The sequence below is a fragment of the Mangifera indica genome, chromosome 4 (assembly GCF_011075055.1).
Source record: "Mangifera indica cultivar Alphonso chromosome 4, CATAS_Mindica_2.1, whole genome shotgun sequence".
NCBI classification, from domain to species: domain Eukaryota; kingdom Viridiplantae; phylum Streptophyta; class Magnoliopsida; order Sapindales; family Anacardiaceae; genus Mangifera; species Mangifera indica.
In genome coordinates, this window is record NC_058140.1 from 15,297,053 (window position 1) to 15,317,238 (window position 20,186).

General features: G+C 31.2%; 3 protein-coding genes across 7 annotated transcripts; all 3 read left to right on the plus strand.

Moving 5' to 3' along the window:
- The first annotated feature begins 2,051 nt into the window (after positions 1–2,051).
- LOC123214326 (WAT1-related protein At1g68170-like) lies at positions 2,052–5,309 on the plus strand. Its single transcript, XM_044634077.1, has 7 exons — positions 2,052–2,248; positions 2,370–2,432; positions 2,554–2,670; positions 4,252–4,504; positions 4,585–4,743; positions 4,836–4,987; positions 5,135–5,309. The coding sequence occupies exons 1-7, from the start codon at positions 2,052–2,054 to the stop codon at positions 5,307–5,309; spliced, it is 1,116 nt and encodes a 371-aa protein (XP_044490012.1).
- Positions 5,310–8,057: 2,748 nt separating this feature from the next.
- On the plus strand, positions 8,058–12,465 carry LOC123214914 (WAT1-related protein At1g68170-like). The gene is made up of 7 exons (XM_044634938.1): positions 8,058–8,327; positions 8,449–8,511; positions 8,620–8,736; positions 10,781–11,033; positions 11,114–11,272; positions 11,371–11,522; positions 11,670–12,465. Exons 1-7 carry the CDS (start codon positions 8,131–8,133, stop codon positions 11,842–11,844), a joined length of 1,116 nt encoding a protein of 371 aa, XP_044490873.1. The 5' UTR covers positions 8,058–8,130; the 3' UTR covers positions 11,845–12,465.
- A 906-nt stretch (positions 12,466–13,371) lies between these two features.
- On the plus strand, positions 13,372–20,147 carry LOC123212703. 5 transcript variants are annotated; one of them, XM_044631839.1, is made up of 14 exons: positions 13,385–13,493; positions 14,441–14,464; positions 14,563–14,675; positions 14,764–14,825; positions 14,898–14,948; positions 15,061–15,087; positions 16,095–16,199; positions 17,140–17,247; positions 17,414–17,485; positions 17,587–17,637; positions 18,360–18,422; positions 18,503–18,627; positions 18,778–18,988; positions 19,233–20,147. In XM_044631839.1, the coding sequence occupies exons 3-14, from the start codon at positions 14,573–14,575 to the stop codon at positions 19,947–19,949; spliced, it is 1,695 nt and encodes a 564-aa protein (XP_044487774.1). In that variant the 5' UTR covers positions 13,385–13,493; positions 14,441–14,464; positions 14,563–14,572; the 3' UTR covers positions 19,950–20,147. The 5 variants fall into 5 exon arrangements, with proteins under 5 accessions (XP_044487772.1, XP_044487775.1, XP_044487776.1 ...); XM_044631837.1 differs by lacking the exon at positions 14,441–14,464 and having other exon boundaries at positions 13,372–13,493; XM_044631840.1 differs by lacking the exons at positions 14,441–14,464; positions 14,898–14,948 and having other exon boundaries at positions 13,372–13,493.
- The last annotated feature ends 39 nt before the right edge of the window (positions 20,148–20,186 follow it).

Below are 20,186 nucleotides of genomic sequence, written 5' to 3' on the forward strand. Positions count from 1 at the left end.
CCCTGTAAAATGTCTACGACTTACACTAATGAAGAATAGTTGAGTGGTTCAGAATTGACCACAAACGTAGTTGTAATTTCAACAATCAATTTATGTACGTTGCCAATGGATTGCAAATCGATTCTGATTGAAAGAGGGAGACAAGAATAAGCGTAAAACGTTTCTAAAGGCTAATTTGAATAATAAAACACTTGAAAAATCTGAATTAAGATATTTGAATTTGAAACTCGTCGATAATATACTAAAATGAAACTTTTAACTGTCTCAATTTATCTGATGCAAGAGATGTAAGACTACCAATAGATTTAAGATTTTATATGTTTAATGTAATCAGTTCAACTCCAAATAAGTGATCCAGTTCATTAAAATTTACTTGTTAAATAAAAAGAATAAGCATAAAAGTAGCTAGCAAAATTCTTTCAGTGATATTAATTCATTTATTCTATACGGGTTACAAATTGTGTTCAGATTAAAAGATAAATACCCTTCAAGAATAAAAATAAGAGCTAATGAAATACTCTAATCTCTTGATGGTTTTTAAAGTATCAATAAACGAAATCTTTTGATGGCAAAATTTCAAGCACAAATTAAGAAGTGAGATTAAAGTTCTAATAAGTGAAAACTTATGAAGACTTATATGAATTAAAATAAAAAAGAAAGGAAAAAAAATTGAATGACAAATGCAACTCGTTATTTAACCTAGGAATAAAGATGTTAGAAAAAGAAGGTCAAAAAGGCCGATAATTTCAAGCAAAGCAATAAAAGAATAACTATAGGAATGCAATCTGACCTAATAAAACACATTTTAAGAAACAATAAAACTAGGTATACATAATTTAAATATACAGATTATATATTATTTTATGATTAAATAATTTTAAATTAAAGATAAAATAATAAATAATTACATAATGACATATCATTTATTTACTTAAATTATATAAAAAAAAATATGAACACATAATATTATTTTTTTTTAAAATCCATGGTAAGAGTCAAACAAACAGAATACACCTAACAAACGCATTATTGGTATCAAAATCAAATTTGCATTTGTTGTGTGACTTTAAGTGAGGGATACACAACACAACCAAGTTCAATGCCAATGGCAAGATAATGCATTGTACAATTTTTTAATTCACCTGGGACCATCAAATTAACTGTGATAATGATCATATAATTAGACTAAAGTGGGGTTGCAAACTGAGTGAGCAAAACCAAGTAGTATTTGCCTCGAGATAGACCCAATTACATATATTCAAAATTCAAGGTCAAGTTTGTTGAATATATAAGATTTTAGCTTTAGTATGAGCTTAAGACACAAATGATTTACTTAAACTTGGTTAAAAAAATTACATTTTAATCTTTTAAATTCTAAAAAAAATTATATTCAATCATATAATTTATATATTTATTAATTATCCTATATTTAACTTGTAAGAGTTTTGACCCATAAACTTAGAAGTTAAAAAACGGTTATTTTCTTTGTCATATTATCAACTCTCAAACCATTTTGTTTTTAATGAATCAATAATTAATTTGAAATGAAAGATCACATCCTATCGTAAATATGAGAAGCGATATATACATAACTAATGAATGAACACGTATATAAAAAATGATATGTCATAATATAATTTAGTGTTATTTTATTTTTAATTCAAAATTATCTAATCATATAATAACATGTTTTATTTGTGTACAAATTTTTGCTCATTATTCGATCACATAATTTTATTGATTAAATATTTTAGCATAACAAAAGTAGGATTCAATCCTAAGTGGAAACTAATAAAACTCTAATATATTTAATAAAATTAAAAATTCCAAAAACAAAGAAAGGAAAACAATTTGAGTGGATTCATCACTGCTGGCCACTGAACTACTATTTTGTGAATGAAGAAGGCAACTCCTCTCACTCAACTATAAAGATGCAGTTAAAATCATAGCAATAACTATAACATGCCCAATAGACTAGCTTTTTCTTCCTTCTAAGCAAACGACAGATTATATATCCATTCAGCCATCTAAATGTATACATTGATCTGAAAATGATGAATGATATTTGTAGTTTTATAAATGAATTGAAACCAGTGCTGGTGATGGTTGCGGTTCAAGTGGTATATGCAGGAGGAACTATATTTTACAAACTGGCAGTTATAGATGGAATGAACTCCAGTATTATTGTTGCTTATAGATTCATTATCTCCACTGCAATTATGCTCCCCTTTGCTTTCTTTGTAGAAAGGTTTGCCTAGTTTCTTCGTTATTTTTGTTTCCTTTTTCATGGATTCCCTTATTTGCTTCTTTCTGTGTTCTTTGGCTGAAACCAAAAGCTCTTCGCATTTAATTTTTATTTGCTTTTGCAGGAAGAAAAGGCCAAAACTAAATTTGAAGATACTCTTTCAAGCTTTCCTTGGTAGCTTACTTGGGTGAGTCAACATAGCTAGCATATAGTTGAAAAGAAATATAAGTAAAAAAATTTAGAAAGGAAGACTGCAAATAATAAACAAATAAACAATTCATTTGAGCAATTTAACAATTTAATTGTAGGTGTACACTTCATCAACTTCTATACTTGGAGAGCATGGCCTTAACATCAGCAACATTTGTGACAGCAATGCTTAACCTAATTCCAGCTATCACTTATATTTTGGCTCTTTCTTTTAGGTACATGACTTTCCTCCTCTTTTTCCTTTACAGTTGTCTCATACATATATATGGATCATTCAACATCGATACCAACTTTCAGTACCATGGACATAAGTAAGTTTCACATTGGTGAAAAAAAGAAAAAGAAATTGAAAGGTTATATAATATATATTGTTATCTATGTTAGATGAACTTCAGTCACTTTAACTATTTGAACCTAAATATGTTAAAACTCAGTAATTAATAATCCTAAAATGATTTAAATTTTTAATATAGTATTAGAGTTGTAAAACGTTTAACGATCATTGCTCTAAGACCCATTATAGTAGAGTGGGTAGATATGAAAGAAATCAGCCCCTTGGATTGAAATCTATGTGCTGTAGGTCATTGATTTAGGGCCAATTGTGGACTAAAAGTGAGGTATCTCAATGAGAACGTAAATGGATGTTAGGTAAATCATTAAAAAATAATTAGACATATTGGATATATATAATATTTTCACATAGTTTGTAAATAATGAAAGAATATTAATTAAATAATATATGAATTCTGAAGTTGTTACAAAACGTTTGATATTACAAAAAGTTAAAAAAACAAATTTATGGTTAACTGTCTATCTAAAACAGACAATGTCTTATTAATGACTCAGGGTTATTAAACCGGATATTATAAATGATAGCTTAGTTGCACTTGTGGATAAGTGTTAGAATATGTATGTCCCAATTGGAAAGAAAAAGGAAAAAAAATTGGTATACAATATATTAGATATCCAAACTATATTAACTTAAGTCATCTTAATCATTGAAGCCCAAATATCTTAGGTATCATAGTTAATAATCGTAAAATGACTTGAGACGTTTGGTCACTATCTACCGAATGAAACTCTAGGTTGTTGGGTTTATACTCAAAAGTAAGTTATAAAATTAAAATACAACCATACAATTTAATGAAGTGATTTGTAAATCAATTATATTGTTTAATAAATTTAGGCTTGTTTTAAAAACAGTGTTTAAAGATACTTTAATTGTTATATCTCTTACTTCTAATAATAATTATAAAAAAGTCAGATTGTAATTATATGAAATGCTTTCAACTTAATGATATTGCCAGTTGATGTTGATTATCTTTATCATCCTGAGTTGCATCAGCACATGAAGTTATTCTAGCTAACATTGAACTTGGTAATTAAATGGTTGAATAAATAAAAAATGGGATTTCTCAAAATTACACATAGAATGGTAAGATTAGACATTCAAATCCTGAAGTAGATCCTTAATCAAAAATAATAAAAATAAATGGTATAAACTTATTTATATAACTTGAAATGATAGTTTTTTATTAGATGATTTTATAATAAGAAAAAAAAAATAAACAATTATATTATCTAATAATAAACTATTTTATCAGTTAGTATAAATAATTTTGTATAATTTATTTATATATATAATTTTATTTTGCCCAAAAAAAAAGTATTTTTGATCCTTGTTGACAAAAAGGAATTCCTATTGTTTCCACAAAACTAATTAATGCATAGAAATACCACAGTCCCATCTGATTCAGCGGAATAAAAAAATGTTAACGTCATCATATTAATCTCAGATTAGAGAAGGTGGCCGGAATATGGACGCCGGCTGGGAAAGCGAAAGTGGTGGGAACATTGATGGGAATAGTTGGGGCGATGGTGCTCACATTTTGCAAGGGAGTTGAGATTAAGATTTGGTCAACAAATATAAACCTTCTGCATCAAAATGCACCACAGGCGCACCATTCAGAATCTACCATTAAAACCCTCTTCGGCTGTTTAATGTCTGTGGGAGGTTGCTTTTTGATTGGTATCTGGTTGATCATTCAGGTAATTTAAATTTTTCTTTGCTTAAGAATGTATAAATGTCAAGCTTTTACTTCAAATCAATTTATTTTGTATATTTACAGGCTAAAATGAGTGAACAATATCCATGTCAGCATTCAATCACAGCTTTGGTGTCTCTAATGGCAGCAATGGAGTCAGTAGTTTTTGCCCTTTGCAAGGAAAAGGATTTGAGTCAGTGGAAGTTAGGCTTCAATATTAGGCTCCTAACTGTAGCTTATGTGGTATATATATTACAATTTTGTGTTCATTTTAATAACGTTAACAATTTTTAGAGGTTGGATTTTGTAATAATAGACAATTGCTGATGTTTCAGGGAACTCTTTCTGCTGGTTTTGTGATGAGCTTGACGTTTTGGTGTGTGCAAAAGAAGGGACCTTTTTTTGTTTCTGTATTTGGCCCTCTTATGCTTGTGGTGGTGGCTTTTGTTGCTTCATTAATTCTGGGCGAGAGCCTACACTTGGGCAGGTATACTAACTATCTTCTCTTTCTTTCTTTAATTTCTCTTAAGATTAGGTTTCTTAATTGTTTATTCAAAAACGTATATCTAATTTCATTGATTTTCAAACAAGTAATTATTCCGTAAGAGAGTAATTGATCCAGAAATTATTTCAGCATACTAGGGGCAATCTTGATCATATGTGGGTTATATGCCGTGCTGTGGGGCAAAGCAAAAGAGACGAAGAAGATAACTCAACTAATGCCATTGAAAGACTCTGGAGAATCTCAGTCGACCGAGATTGTTATCAACTCTCTGACTGAAAACACTTCCAACGATATTAAGAATTAATAATTAAACAGAAGAAGAATGTTACCAATGAAAATAAAATTATATGATGGAGATTTTCGACCAAATCAGATGAAGAAGTTGATACAGAAGAGATAAAAGTGCCACGTAGAATCTAATTTGATCAAAATATCTCAATGGTATGTAATATATAGTTACTATAGCTATTCCGAGTGTCCACAAGCTATATATATATATATAAATATATGTATATAGTTTCTTGTAGAAAATGTATGTAAATACTTCAGTTTACTTCATAGAAAATAAACTTGCTGTGCTATTATTAACTAAAGATAAAATGGGTGTTTTTCTTCATGTGTTTGATTCTGAATGGAGGTTTTTGTTCTTAGCGGGAACTAATTAAGGTAGGGTAGGAAATTATAAATAAAAATACATAAGTGATCAAGTAGTTCGTAGAAGATAACTGATATAAGGGAAGGGATCAAAACAAGATTATTCTCTCAATCAGTGATCATGAAATAAGCCTTGACAGATATTGCGACCAGATTTTTCTGCCTTGATTTACCTTATTTTTGAACTTGTTATTTATTCATAAATATTCATGATCCACAATTACTTGATAAATTCATGCTGACATGTAAATGAGTGTATGACTAAAACATTTTTCTTCTTCTTTTTGAATTATTTTTGTTTGCTTTATTATGGCCATAGTGAAGCAAATAAAAATCAATAAAATTCTGTATTCATACTTTTGATAGCATAAATGATATATTACCATATAATTAAAAGATTTTGAATTAAAAATAATTAATCATATGATAATATATAATCTATATACCTATTTTACATAATATATATATATATATGTAATATTACTTAATTAATAAAAAATTAGAAAAAAGCTCGTCATGAAAAGAAATGATTGTTAAATCAAAAAAATTGGGCAATGAAAAAGCATGAGTGTTTGAAGCATTGGCTAAGCATCATCAAACAACATATTTTATTGATGAATCACTTAACTTTACCTTTTTATAATAATAAATTATTTTATGTCATATGAAATAACACAAAACAAAATAAGTTTAGTAAATAACGGAACAAGAACAATTAGTCAATCTTTTTTAACTTATATTTCATCTTCTCTTATACGTTTACAAGTAAATTATTTAATATGTAAACAAATAAAATTAACAAGGAAAAACCAAAAACTTATATTAAAACTTGTTTATATTTAATTTATTTATTGTTTGATTGACACAACTACTGCATATTAAGAGTTAAAATTTTGTTAGAATTTAAACGGAAAATCAGTGCAAACATTTATCATTAACAATAGAAGATGTTAAAAATTTTTCGTTTGAACCAAAACTTAGAAACATTTAGTTAGAAAATTTCTTTTATTATAATGTTCTTCGAGCAATTAATTTTTTAAGATTTACTTGTCCAGTACAAGACATTTAATTTAAATTATATATTATTTGGAACTTTTGGGATCTTTGTTATTATGCAAATTTAAAAATGGATACATTTTTACCAATTTAAAATGTTTTTATTTGATTTAATATTCTTTGTTTGTCTAAAATTTTTTTTTAATATTATACTCATCAAGTGGCAAACAAGCATAAAATAAATAATGGTCTATTTTACTCCCATTTTCCTTTAATTCTTTTCTGTATTGCCATTGTCAGCATCTATTTGAAACTTTTAGGCCCTTCGAATTCGCTCCAGCCCTATAAAATGTCTACAAGTTACACCAAAGAAGAATAGTTGAGTGGTTTAGAATTGACCGCAAACGTAGTTATAGTTTCAACAATCAATTTACATTCATGTCAGCGAATGGATTCGGATTAAAAGAGAGAGATAAGAATAAGTATAAAACATTTGTAAGGGATTATTTTAAGCGACAAAATATTTAAAAGGTCTAAATTAGAGAATTTATGTTCGAAACTTGTCAATAATATATTAAAATCAAACTTTTAATCATTTTGATTCATCTTATACAGTAATTATGAGAATACCGATAAATCTAAGATTTTACATATTCAGTATGATCAGTTTAGCTTTAAATGACTAATCCAATACATTAAAATTTACTCGTTAAATAAAAGGAATAAGCATAAAAGTTGCTAATAAAATTCTCTCAATGATATTAATTCATTTATTCCATGTGGGTTGCAAATTGTATTTAGATTAGAAGATAGATACCTTATAAGAATAAGAATAATAGCTAATGGAAAAAAGGAGTTAGCAAAACTGGTGATATATTAGAACTTCTAAGTCATAATCTGGATTCGAATCTCTATCACTTTTGTAAAATATTTTAATTAATTTATTTGTCTCTTACTATCAATGAATGAGATCCTTAATTTGACAACAAAATTTCAAGCACAAATTGAGGAGTAGATTAAAGTTGTAAGGTGAAGCTGAGAGATGCTTCGTCTTCCACCTAGGACGGTTGGAGGGAGATACGGGGAGAGGAAGAAACTGTTTGAGAATGCAAAATAAACTCTGGGGGAAAATATTATTTTTTAAAATTTGATTTAAGAGAAATCATTAGTTTTAAGGTTTATAAGGAGAAAAACAAATAAAATTTTAGTTTATTTTTAATATTACAGATAAAATAACGATTTTATCTTTAAAATTAATAGACTAAATAATATATAAGTGAATAAAAAAGTTTTTTAAAGTTAAAAGATGAAAGCATAAAATAGTAATAATCTTTCGGTAGAAATAAGACCTTTGGCCTAAAATTATAGCAATAGCTATAACATGCCCAATAGACTAGCTCTTTCTTCCTTCTAAGCAAAAGACACATTATATAATCATTCAGCCATGCCATCTAAATATATTCATTGATCTGAAAATGATGGATAATATTTGTAGTTTCATAAATGAACTGAAACCAGCGCTGGTGATGGTTGTGGTTCAAGTGATATATGCAGGAGGAACTATAGTTTACAAACTAGCAATTATAGATGGAATGAGCTTCAGTATTATTGTTGCTTATAGATTCATTTTCTCCACTGCGATTATGCTCCCCTTTGCTTTCTTTGTTGAAAGGTTTGCCAAGGTTCTTCGTTATTTTTGTTTCCTTTTTCATGGATTCCCTTATTTGCTTCTTTCTGAGCTCTTTGGCTAAGAACAAAACCTCTTCGCATTTCATCTTTATTTGCTTTTGCAGAAAGAGAAGGCCAAAACTAAATTTGATGGTACTCTTTCAAGCTTTCCTTGGTAGCTTATTTGGGTGAGCCAACATACCTAGCATATAGTTGAAAAGAAAATAAAGAAAGGAAGACTGCCAATAATAAACAAATAAACAATTCATTTTAGCAATTTAACAATTTAATTGCAGGTGTACACTTTATCATCTTCAATACTTGGAGGCAATGGTCTTAACATCAGCAACATTTGTTACAGCCATGAGTAACCTCAATCCGGCTATTACTTATGTTTTGGCTCTTTGTTTTGGGTACATGACTTTCCTCCTTTGTTTTTTTTTTTTTTTTCAATTGTCACATATTATAGATATTTATCATTCGAAAACTGTATTAACTTTCACAAGAAATTAAATGGTATAATATATATTGGTTTCCAAGCTAGATTAATTTAAATTATTCTAGCAATTTGAGTCCAAATATGTTAAAGTTCATAATTAATAATCCTAAAATGTCAAAAGACTTATTCCCATCCAAGGTTTGGTGCAAAGATCGACATATATCTATGAAATTTCGAAAATTTAAATACTCACTCAAGGTTTAGTCTATTTTCACACATTCAAAAATTATCTATTAGAGTTAAAGGGGAGAATCATCAACTTACCAGTATTATTAAAATAAATAAAATTATATCTCATTTTTCTTCTTTAGTTTAGAAAACTAATAATTTCTCTTCAAGATTAATTTTTGAAAAATGATATTTTCTCCTTTAGGATTTACCAGTATTATTAAAATAAATAAAATTATATCTCATTTTTCTTCTTTAGTTTAGAAAACTAATAATTTCTCTTCAAGATTAATTTTCGAAAAATGATATTTTCTCTTTTAGGATTTCAAATTTCTTCAACAACTTTCTGACAAACAACGAACGCTCTCTCTCTTAGGTGCCTTCTCTTTGTCTGAAGTCCTCTCTCTCCGACCAACAACGTCTAAATTCTTTGAGTCTAGATGAAACTCTTTGTATAGATGACAAAGGCATTGTTCAGACGAGACAACAATGACAATGCGTCCAAACCAAAGGCGATGATTTGTTTGGGCAATGCCTTCGTTGTCCAGATTCTTTGAATCTAAAGGTCATCAATTGGAGGGAGAAGGCTTTGGACTTAGAGAAGGCGCCTGAGGGAGAATCATCACTAGGAAAGAGAGAGTGGTTGTTGTTCACTGGAAAAATTTGAAGCCCTATGAGAGAAAATGTCACTTTTCAAAACTTAATCATAAGAAAAAATTATTAGTTTTTCAAATCAATGAAACAAATGAGATATAATTTTATTAATTTTAATATTATTGATAAAATAATGATTTTGTCTTTAACCCTAATAAAGTTTTTTAGATGTGTAGAAATAGACTAAACCTTGTAAGGGTATTTATGTTTTTAAAATCTTGCAAATGTGTGTTTGTCTTCACATCAAACCTTGGATGGGAAAAAATCTTTTAGCCATCCTAAAATGATTTAGATTTCTAACATGATATCAAAGTTGTAGAACGCTCAACACTTATTGGTCCAAGACCATTTGAGTATGAAAGAAGTCAGTCCCTCGGATTGAAATTTATGTGGACCTATCCATTTTAGATTAAAACCCAAGTGGACTTCTTGAAATAATGTTCAGGTTACTTCAGTGAGAATGCAGACTCCCATAAAAAAAAGTTAGACAAATAATCAATAAAGAATTAAGAGATAGTGGGCATATATATAGTCACCTTGCATGGCTTATAAATAATAAAAAAATATCAATTAAATAATATGTGAGTTCTTAAATTGTTAAAAAATGTTTGAGGTTGTAAAATTCAAAAATAAACTCGTGATGAGCTATGTATTTAAAATAGATAATATTTTAATAGTGATTCGATTAATTGAACTAGATATCATAAATAATATCAAAATCACTCTGTATCTTTTTATATTATTAAAGAATAAATGTAGAATTTCTAAACAAATTTTATATCAATAAATCACCAAACTTGATTTGAAAACAGTATTTAAAAATATTTAATTCTTATATCTCTTCTAATAATAATAAAAAAATTAAAATTAAAATCATATAATTTAATTACAAATTATTAATCACTTTATTTTATATAAATAAATTTGTATAATTTATTTATATGTATGCATCATCAGAGAAGGTACTTCCAACCGTTCTTGACAGAAAGGAATTCCTATTGTTCTAACTAAAAGAGGAAATAAAACTAACACTTGCTTAGAGATAACACAGTCCAATCTGATTCATGGGAATTAAAAAATATTTTCCTGGTACCATAACCACTTAGCAGAATTTGTCGTTGTCAAATTAATCTCAGATTAGAGAAGGTGGCCGGAATATGGACGCGGGCCGGGAAAGCGAAAGTGGTGGGAACATTGATCGGAATAGTTGGTGCGATGGTGCTCACATTTTGCAAGGGAGCTGAGATTAAGATTTGGTCAACAAATATAAACCTTCTGCACCAAAATGCACGACAGGCGCACCATTCAGAATCTACCATTAAAACCCTCCTCGGCTGTTTACTGTCTTTGGGAGGTTGCTTTTTGTTTGGTGTCTGGTTGATCATTCAGGTAATTTAAATTTTTCTTTGCTGAAGTATATATAAATGTCGAGCTTTCACATCAAATCAATTTATTTTGTATATTTACAGGCTAAAATGAGTGAACAATATCCATGTCAGTATTCAATCACAGCTTTGGTGTCTCTAATGACAGCAATGGAGTCGGTTGTTTTTGCCCTTTGCAAGGAAAAGGATTTGAGTCAATGGAAGTTAGGCTTCAATATTAGGCTTCTAACTGTAGCTTATACGGTATATATATATATATTACAATTTTGTGTTCATTTTAATAACGTTAACAATTTTTAGAGGTTGGATTTTGTAATAATAGACAATTGCTGATGTTTCAGGGAATTTTTTCTGCTGGTTTTGCGATGAGCTTGACGTTTTGGTGTGTGCAAAAGAAGGGACCTTTATTTGTCTCTATATTTGGCCCTCTTACGCTTGTGGTAGTGGCTTTTGTTGCTTCATTAATTCTGGGCGAGAGCCTACACTTGGGCAGGTATACTAACTATCTTCTCTTTCTTTCTTTAATTTCTCTTAAAATTAGGTTTCTTAATTGTGTATTCAAAAACGCATATTTAATTTCATTGATTTTCAAACAAGTAATTATTCCGTAAGAGAGTAATTGATTCAGAAATTATTTCAGCATACTAGGGGCAATCTTGATCATATGTGGGTTATATGCCGTGCTGTGGGGCAAAGCAAATGAGACAAAGAAGATAACTCAACTAATGCCATTGAAAGACTCTGAAGAATCTCAGTCGACCAAGATTGTTATCAACTCTCCGACTGAAAACATTTTCAACGATATTAAGAATTAAGAACTGAACAGAAGGAGAATGTTACCATTTTCGATCAAATCAGAAGAAGAAATTGATACAGAAGAGATAAAAGGGCCACGTAGAATCTAATTTGATCAAAATATATTAAAGTTATGTAATATATAGGTTACTATAGCAATTCGGAGTGGCCACAAGCTCTCTCTCTCTCTCTCTCTCTCTCTCTCTCTCTCTCTCTCTCTCTCTCTCTCTCTCTCTATATATATATATATATATATATATATTGTTTCTGGTAGAAAATGGAGGTAAATAGTTGAGTTCACTTTATATGTGAAAGTCAAATTCATACATTTACACCAACATTTTAGAAATCATTTGTCTACTGGCAATAGCAAATGCACAGCAAATAATTGCCCGATCAAAACCAGAAAGAAATAAATCCGTGAGTAAAAGGTACTGAAGAGCAATATGTTTTTTTAAACATTAAGAAGGAAAATAGAATTTTAACATGTATTTTAAATTTTAGAACTGATTCTTTGTGAACTTTCAAATAGTGTAATTAATTGAACAAAAGTTTTTAAAAATCCAAAAAATAGCATGTTCCTTGCACGGGAGTATTGTTATCTGGGCCTACCCCGGCCCAAATTATTTTAGAAATATTTGAATAAAGGCCAAACGATTATTCCCACCCAAGGTTTGATGATTTCTCAAGTTTCCACCCTTTAATTATGGAAACACCAAACACCCACCCATGACCGGTTAGATTTAACAAAACCCCAACGGTGGTAAATTTAATCTCATTTTCCCCCCTAAAAGTTTAAAAACTAACATTTTTTTCCTAAGCTAAGTTTGAAAATATTGCATTTCCCCCCCTAGGGTTTATTTCCAAACCCTTTCACTTTCTCCGGCGCCATCACCGGCCGTCTTCTCCTCCCGAAGATTTCTCTTCCACCGACAGCCGCCCTAAACTCCTGCATTACTCATCCGACGCAGAGATAAGTTGTCTGGGAAGAGAAATCGTCTTCCCAGATGACTTATCTGACGACGACGATCATAGTTGTTTTCATCGTAGTTGGAAGATGAAGACGAAGATTAAGTCCGATCGCAGTTGGAAGATGAAGACAACGACGACTGGGAAGACGAAGAACTTCATCTTCCCCGACGAAGTTCTTCGTCTTCCACGACTTCTCCGACTCCGATGGGGGATCCAAATGGGAGGAAAGAGATCGTCGGAAGGAGAGGATGCTTCGGGAGGGAGAGACCGTCGGCAATGGAGACGGAGATGTCGTCGGAGATTTCAAAAAGAAACCCTAGGGTGAAACTGCGATTTTTTAAAACTTAGGCTGAGGAAAAATTTTAGTTTTTAAAGTTTAGGGGGACAAAATAGATTCTATTTAAGTTTATTTTTAATATTATAGAGAAAATGACAATTTTACCCTTGCCACCGTTAGGGTTTTGTTAAATCTAACCGGCCATGGGTGGGTGTTTGGTGTTTCCATAGTTAAAGGGTGGAAACTTGAGAAAAAATCAAACCTTAGGTGGGAAATAGTCATTTGGCCTTGAATAAAATTTAAAACCTCATTTTGTGTTCTCGGTGTCACGGTGGCTGTAAACAACCACTCTCAACCGTAAGCAGACGGCTTCATACAAATTTGTGAAGGCAGCGCCCTCGTTTCAATTCCCAACCAAAGGTAAACCTTTAAGCTTTGAATTCATTTATTCTGTATTTTTATTTTTTTCTCTAAGTTATCACTTAATTTAATTTGCTATTTTAGCCTCTGATACTTGTTTACGTTCATTTTATCTTAATTTACTCAAAACTTTAGAAATAAGTTGGCTTAACTAAGTTCTATTAACCCATTTGGGTAATTCATGATTTTGTCGGATAATCTTTCATCTTTTTGCACTAGCCCTGAGTATTTCAGGTCTGCACATAGCCTGCTTGACAATATTCCACACACAACTTTTTTTTTTGGGGGTCTGTTCATCAGTTTTTCACTTTTTTTCAAGGTTCATAATGACCCAACTGGGTGATTCTCTTGTTTTGAGCTGGGCAGTCTTATTTTATGGATGTATGAAAGTGATTTAGGAAAATAATTCTCATGCCTAGAATACCTGAAATACTATGAACTGAATTAAATGTCGCCTGATTTTTGTGTTAAAAATAAGTGCTTACTGTATGACTTTTTTTTTTGAATATATTATAAGTTTCAGTGGAATAGTGCCATCAATTTGGTAGTTGAATCATTTATTTATATTATCATGTTATCCAAACTAAGATATAAAGTACTTATTAGACTCCTTAATCTCAAGTTTGGGTCAAGCATACTGTAATGCACAATCCAGTTCATGTGATGGTTCACGGAAACTCTCTATCGTGTGAACTCATTGTTACCTCTGTTTTTCGAGTTCAATTATCATATGATTCGCATTTTCACTATTTCCACAACAACAAAATCAATAGTTTGATTTGTTAACACGAAAATGAAAACCCTTTCTTCTTTCCCTTTTGACAGTGTACAGGTGTTGAATTGTTTTAAAGTATAGAAATCAGGTGAAATGTTTTATCATTAACTCATTCCACTTTTTTTTTTTTTTTTTGGGTTGCCTATGGTTGGATAACACTGGGGAATATCAGAGATTTATGTTCATCATTTGCCATGTAAATGCGATCTTGTTAAGATTCAATATTTTTAGTATATTTCGCTGCTTGAGTTTCTCTCTAAATCTGAATTGTTTCTACGCAAAAATTTTGCCCAGAAAGTTGAAAATGGAATCATCTAATGTGCTAAAGGCTGTGAATCAGCAAGGAGAAGCTCAGAAGATACAAATATACTCTAATTCTAAAACTGGAGTTTCCCCCTTCTGGAGAGGTACTATTTCTCTTGTGGAATAACTCATATGTGATCATCTTAAGATTAAGATTCAGTTCATTTAGTTCTGATTGTGTTCATTCAACAGATAAGTATGAAAGAGATGCTAAAAAGTATTGGGATGTGTTCTACAAACGCCATCAAGACAGAGTCAGTTCTATTTCTCAGTTGTTTTCTAAATTTTTTAATTGATTTTATTTAATTGTGTTTTTTTAATGTCAGTTCTTTAAAGATCGGCATTACTTGGACAAAGAATGGGGTCACTATTTTATTGTGAGTTGAGAAATTAGAAGTGGCTATTTCTATTTTTTACTTTTGATTTGTAAGCTCTGTCATTCCCCAAATATTTTTATTTTATGTTTTTTAATTTTAATTTATTCTTCAGGGAGCTAGGAGAAAAGACATTCTAGAGGTAACTTAGTCTGTATCATTTTAGAATTTTATATTATAATAAAATTATATGCATTAACAATGAGTACTAATAATAACGTATTACTATGTGATTGGTTGATTTTGAATTAGGAATAAGTAACACCGAATCACTCCTTATATTATTAGTTCATTATAATTGTATTTATTGCTGTCACTAATGGTGCTCTTAAGTTGGGTTAATGGAGTGAATTGGATATGAAAGCTTTCTTGTATTTCAATTGCTGCTACGACCTCTTCATCTAGAGCATATTTTTAAAGCTGACTCCCCATTCTAATTCTCTGAATACCTAATGATGGATCTAGATTTGTGTTGCAAACCTGTCTTTCTTTTCCAACACTGCCTTTCTTTTTCTGCTTCCATTGTGGAACAGTGCTCTTTTTTTGGGTCTTCCTCTTTCTTCGCAATTGCTGAAAGCATTCAGGTGAAAGAGCTCCCTAAATACATAGCTTAATGTCTTAGATTATGTTATCACAGTTATCATGATACAGTTAAGTTATAAACAATAAAGAATGATACATATGCAAACCCATTATAGAAATTAATCCAAAATCCATAACAATTGATTAAGCAACCCTATATGTTTACCACATCATCTACTTTAATTTGTTAAATTCATCTTTTATTTTAATTCATCCATATATATTAACATATCATTTTGTATTAGTTAATTTATACAAAGAGGTTATGCGTATCATATTATTCAACTCAAAGAAATTTGGCGCACTATAGTTTCATGTGTAAAACACAATTTTATGGCCAAAGTCTTCTTGAAGAACCTTAATGCATCTGGTTTTCCTTCATGGATTTTTACTCTTATCATTTTTCTCCTTACCTTATCATGAAGGCTTGATATGACTCTGTCGACTTTGCTTTCAGTTTTGCACATCTGGTTTTCTTTAGTCAGTGTTCCTCTTTGCAAGAGTTCTTAGTGCTTCTGTTAAGCCTTTTTTTTTTTTTTTGAGTAATTGTACTTATATAAATTTCAGATTGGCTGTGGAGCTGGAAATACTATCTTTCCTTTGATTGCTACATACCCAGATGTTTTTGTTCATGCATGTGATTTTTCACCACGTGCTATTAACTTGGTCAAGGTTCATTTCTCTGATCCCTCTCTCTCTGACATATAGTTTATTGTATGAATGAACTCATCTGAGGATATTTAATAAATATATGGTGTTTTACTTTGGTGGGCCAATTCAGGTCTGGATAGAGTAAATTATTGGCATTATATTTTTCTTGTGATGTTGATGAATTACTTTCAATTTATATTGGACAATCTTGATGGTGCAATGAAATTTTATTGAAATATAAATTTTTTCGGGGTCAAATTATTATCTCTTCCCCATCAAACAAACTAAAACATACTTCCAGTAGTGACTTTGGACTTGATAATCTAGGTTTTTGATGAAGATCACTTTACTCTTTTTAATCTGTTATTTTCTTTGAATTTTGTCTTGATGGGTTATGAGGTTTACTCACTCAAATCAATATTTTCTGTGGGAAAAATAGTGTTTATATAATTTAATTGCCCAAGTCTATCAGAATTCTTTGAAAGACTAATTGGTTTTGTGTTATTCTCTATTGTCTTTTAGGATTGGAGTTGTAATTTGGAAAATTTAAGGGAAAAATACTCAGTTTTGGATGATTTATTTTCTCTAAAGGAAAAGAATTTTCATATAGTGCATCACTTTTGATAGGGTTTATATTTTTGTCTATGCTTAGGTATTGCCTACTTCATCATACTTTCCGCCGCTACCATGATTGTATATTACTTTTCATTTTCTCTTCAGAAATTACAGCCTTTTTAGGGATGTTTTAATTAAGAAGTCAAACCAGAGTTATCAATTCCTTCACCAGGTGAAACATATGCTTTGGACCATTTATGATGCATTTTCTATTTCTTCCTTGGCAAATGATTTATTTAGGTGTTTTACTAGTAATCCAATATCATTTGGATGTACATCTGCCTCCTGAATCCAAAAGTTTTGAATGGCTCCATAAGGATGAATGGTTTTGTTTTACTTGTTGCAGACACACAAGGAATTCACTGAGACCCGTATTGATGCATTTGTTTGCGACCTGACAGCCGATGACCTGAGCAAGCATATTTCTCCGTCATCAATCAACATTGTAACCATGGTATTTGGGAAGTTATGATTTATAATAATGTTTACATGGTTGTGCAATTGGTCAAATTTTTTATACATTATTATTGTTCTACTAGTTCTCTGGTTGAGGAACTTGATCTTCTCTTACGCTTCCTTGTGAAATTTTTTATTCAGTAACTATCTGACTTGTTAAATAGATTTTTGTGTTATCTGCAGTGTCCCCTGAGAAGATGCCTTCAGTCTTGCAGAACATTAGAAAGGTTCTCAAGGTAAGTGATTTTAATATCTCTGACTTTGAATGTGTTTATAAACCACATTGCAATAATGACATGCATAGCTGTAATGTAACTCTGTCTCTGATTCTTTTCAGCCAAGTGGTTACGTGCTGTTTCGTGACTATGCAGTTGGTGACCTTGCTCAGGTTGATCTTCCATGTATTGCATTATTTTATTTCTTCTATTCTGAGGATTGATACATGCTGGAACTAGTTTATCTGTGTTCAATTTCTTCACACGATCTTGAGAAACATGTGGCTGAGATGTTACCTATTTTGTGGGCTAGAAATGATAGTTTAGATTCTCTTTTGGTTAGATTCTGTTGTTTCATGTGAGTGGCTGTGGGTAAATACACACTGTATACACGCTTGCACTCAAATACCTTCAGACAAATGATCTGTATGGTATGCCATTGGCTGTTGTTAAGCACGTATAAACACCAACATAAATAATCTTTATTATAGTCATTTGTTTTGATTAAAAAACTTATTTTAGTTTTTACATTTAAATGGCTATAGCCAGTAATAGCTATGCTTGCAAAATGAGATGGAGCCCTCTCTGAACACTGTTTTTGTTCTTTAACCTTTGATGTGACAGATAAAGTAGACTGTTCACTATATGAATCACAGTATCTCATAATTGTTAGTAGAATAATATAGGCATTCTAATATAGATTCTAGTGTTCTGATTTGTTTAGCTTGACTAGGATGGAATTTTTTTTCCTTTTTAACTGATTTGACATTTCTATTAGGCATTCACAATCACCATCAAACAGCGTAACCCTTGTTACCTTTAAGCGTATCTTAGATTTGTTTTTTGCTGTGTTCATGATGTCATTGTCTCATGTCTCTTTATATTATATTGACAGGAAAGATTAACAGACAAGGATCAGAAAATCAGTGAGAACTTTTACGTCAGAGGTGATGGCACGGTGAGTTTTGGTCTTGTTCTATGGATTTTAGCACATTAATTACACTAATTCATAATGTTGCCTCTTGTTCCCCTGTGCAGCGTGCATTCTATTTTTCTAATGATTTCTTGATGAGTTTGTTTAAAGAAAACGGATTCGATGTTAAAGAAATTGGTTTATGCTGCAAACAAGTGGAGAACCGATCACGGGAGTTAGTGATGAATCGGTAATTGGTTAATACTCTGGATTAAATAACAAGCTTCTTTTTATTCCTGGGCGTAATTACATTGGTTATTTTGGGTATTGGCTCTCTCTTGTTTTTGATGTGTTTCACTATTTCTCTTAATCAGTTGGAATGATTGTTGTTTGATTGTAGACGTTGGGTCCAAGCTGTATTCTGCTTTTCAGATGGCTTGAACTCATCTTTTCATGAGGAAACTTCCAGCAAGGTGGACTTAATTGGTCAAGAGGTTCTGGAGCCACATTCTGCTGAGAATGCTTTGGGGCTTGTGAACAATTTTGAGGTTGATATATCTGAGGGTCTTGCTTTTGATATGTTTGGAATTTCACCATCTGATGATAAGGAGGTAAATGGTTGCATTGTCCTTTTAGCTTGACAAATTCTCTGTAATCGAGGCAATTTTGTTTCCCATTCTAGTATTCCTCATTATGTTATTTGAAGCCTGTCATTGTTATGCCTTTTTTCAAAATTTTGAATAAGTAAAATAAATCAGGCGTCTACATCATTAGTAGAAGTAGACTTGCAGTTAATTTACTGATCATTTCTTCTGAAACATTTGTTCTTATGTCTCTCATTATGTCACTTGCTAGATGATTGAGGTCAAACTGAAAGGCTGCAGTTTTAAGATTAAAGTATTGTCTAAAGAGTACCAGCACACCTGCAGATCTACTGGCTTGATGTTGTGGGAATCAGCTCGTTTGATGGCTGCCATCCTAGCAAGGAATCCAACCTTTGTTGCAGGCAAAAGGGTTTTAGAGTTGGGGTCTGGCTGTGCAGGCATCTGCTCTATGGCTGCTGTTGGCTCAGCTGACCTTGTGGTAGCCACAGATGGAGATCAAAGAGCACTTGACCTGTTGACCGAAAATGTCACCTCAAACCTTACCCCGCCAATCCTGAGCAAACTTATTACAAAGAGACTAGAGTGGGGAAATAGAGACCATATAGAAGCCATTAAGGATGTCAATAATGGAGGTTTTGAAATCATTTTGGGCACCGATGTTACTTACATTGCTGAAGCTATATTACCTCTATTTGCAACTGCAAAAGAGCTGATTTCTCCTTCAAACAAAGGCAATAGAGAAGATCAACAGCCTGCATTGATTCTGTGTCATGTGTTTCGTAGAGTTGATGAGCCATCCATACTTTCAGCTGCATCACAATGTGGTTTTAGGATTATTGACAAGTGGCCTGTGGGAAATCCTGCTGATCCATGTAAAAGCATCATTAGCTCTTGGTTCCCCAAAAATGATTCTGAAAATGATATCCCATGTTCAGCATTGAACATCATGTACTTTCAGGTTGAGTGAAATCCCTGTTTTTTTTTTTTTTAATATTTATGAAAATTTTGCCCCTATTCCTCCATGATCTTTCAAGTTCATGTAATTGTTCAGAGCACAGTGCTCTGATATGTGAAAGTTTTGTTATTTGTAACGTCAGCTTCTTCCGCATGATTATGTTTAAGGTTTTTTAAGTATGAAACAAGGGTTTGCTTAAGTTCATGTGAAGAATTGCCCAAATTGAAACTTTCATTCTAACTTTTAGAT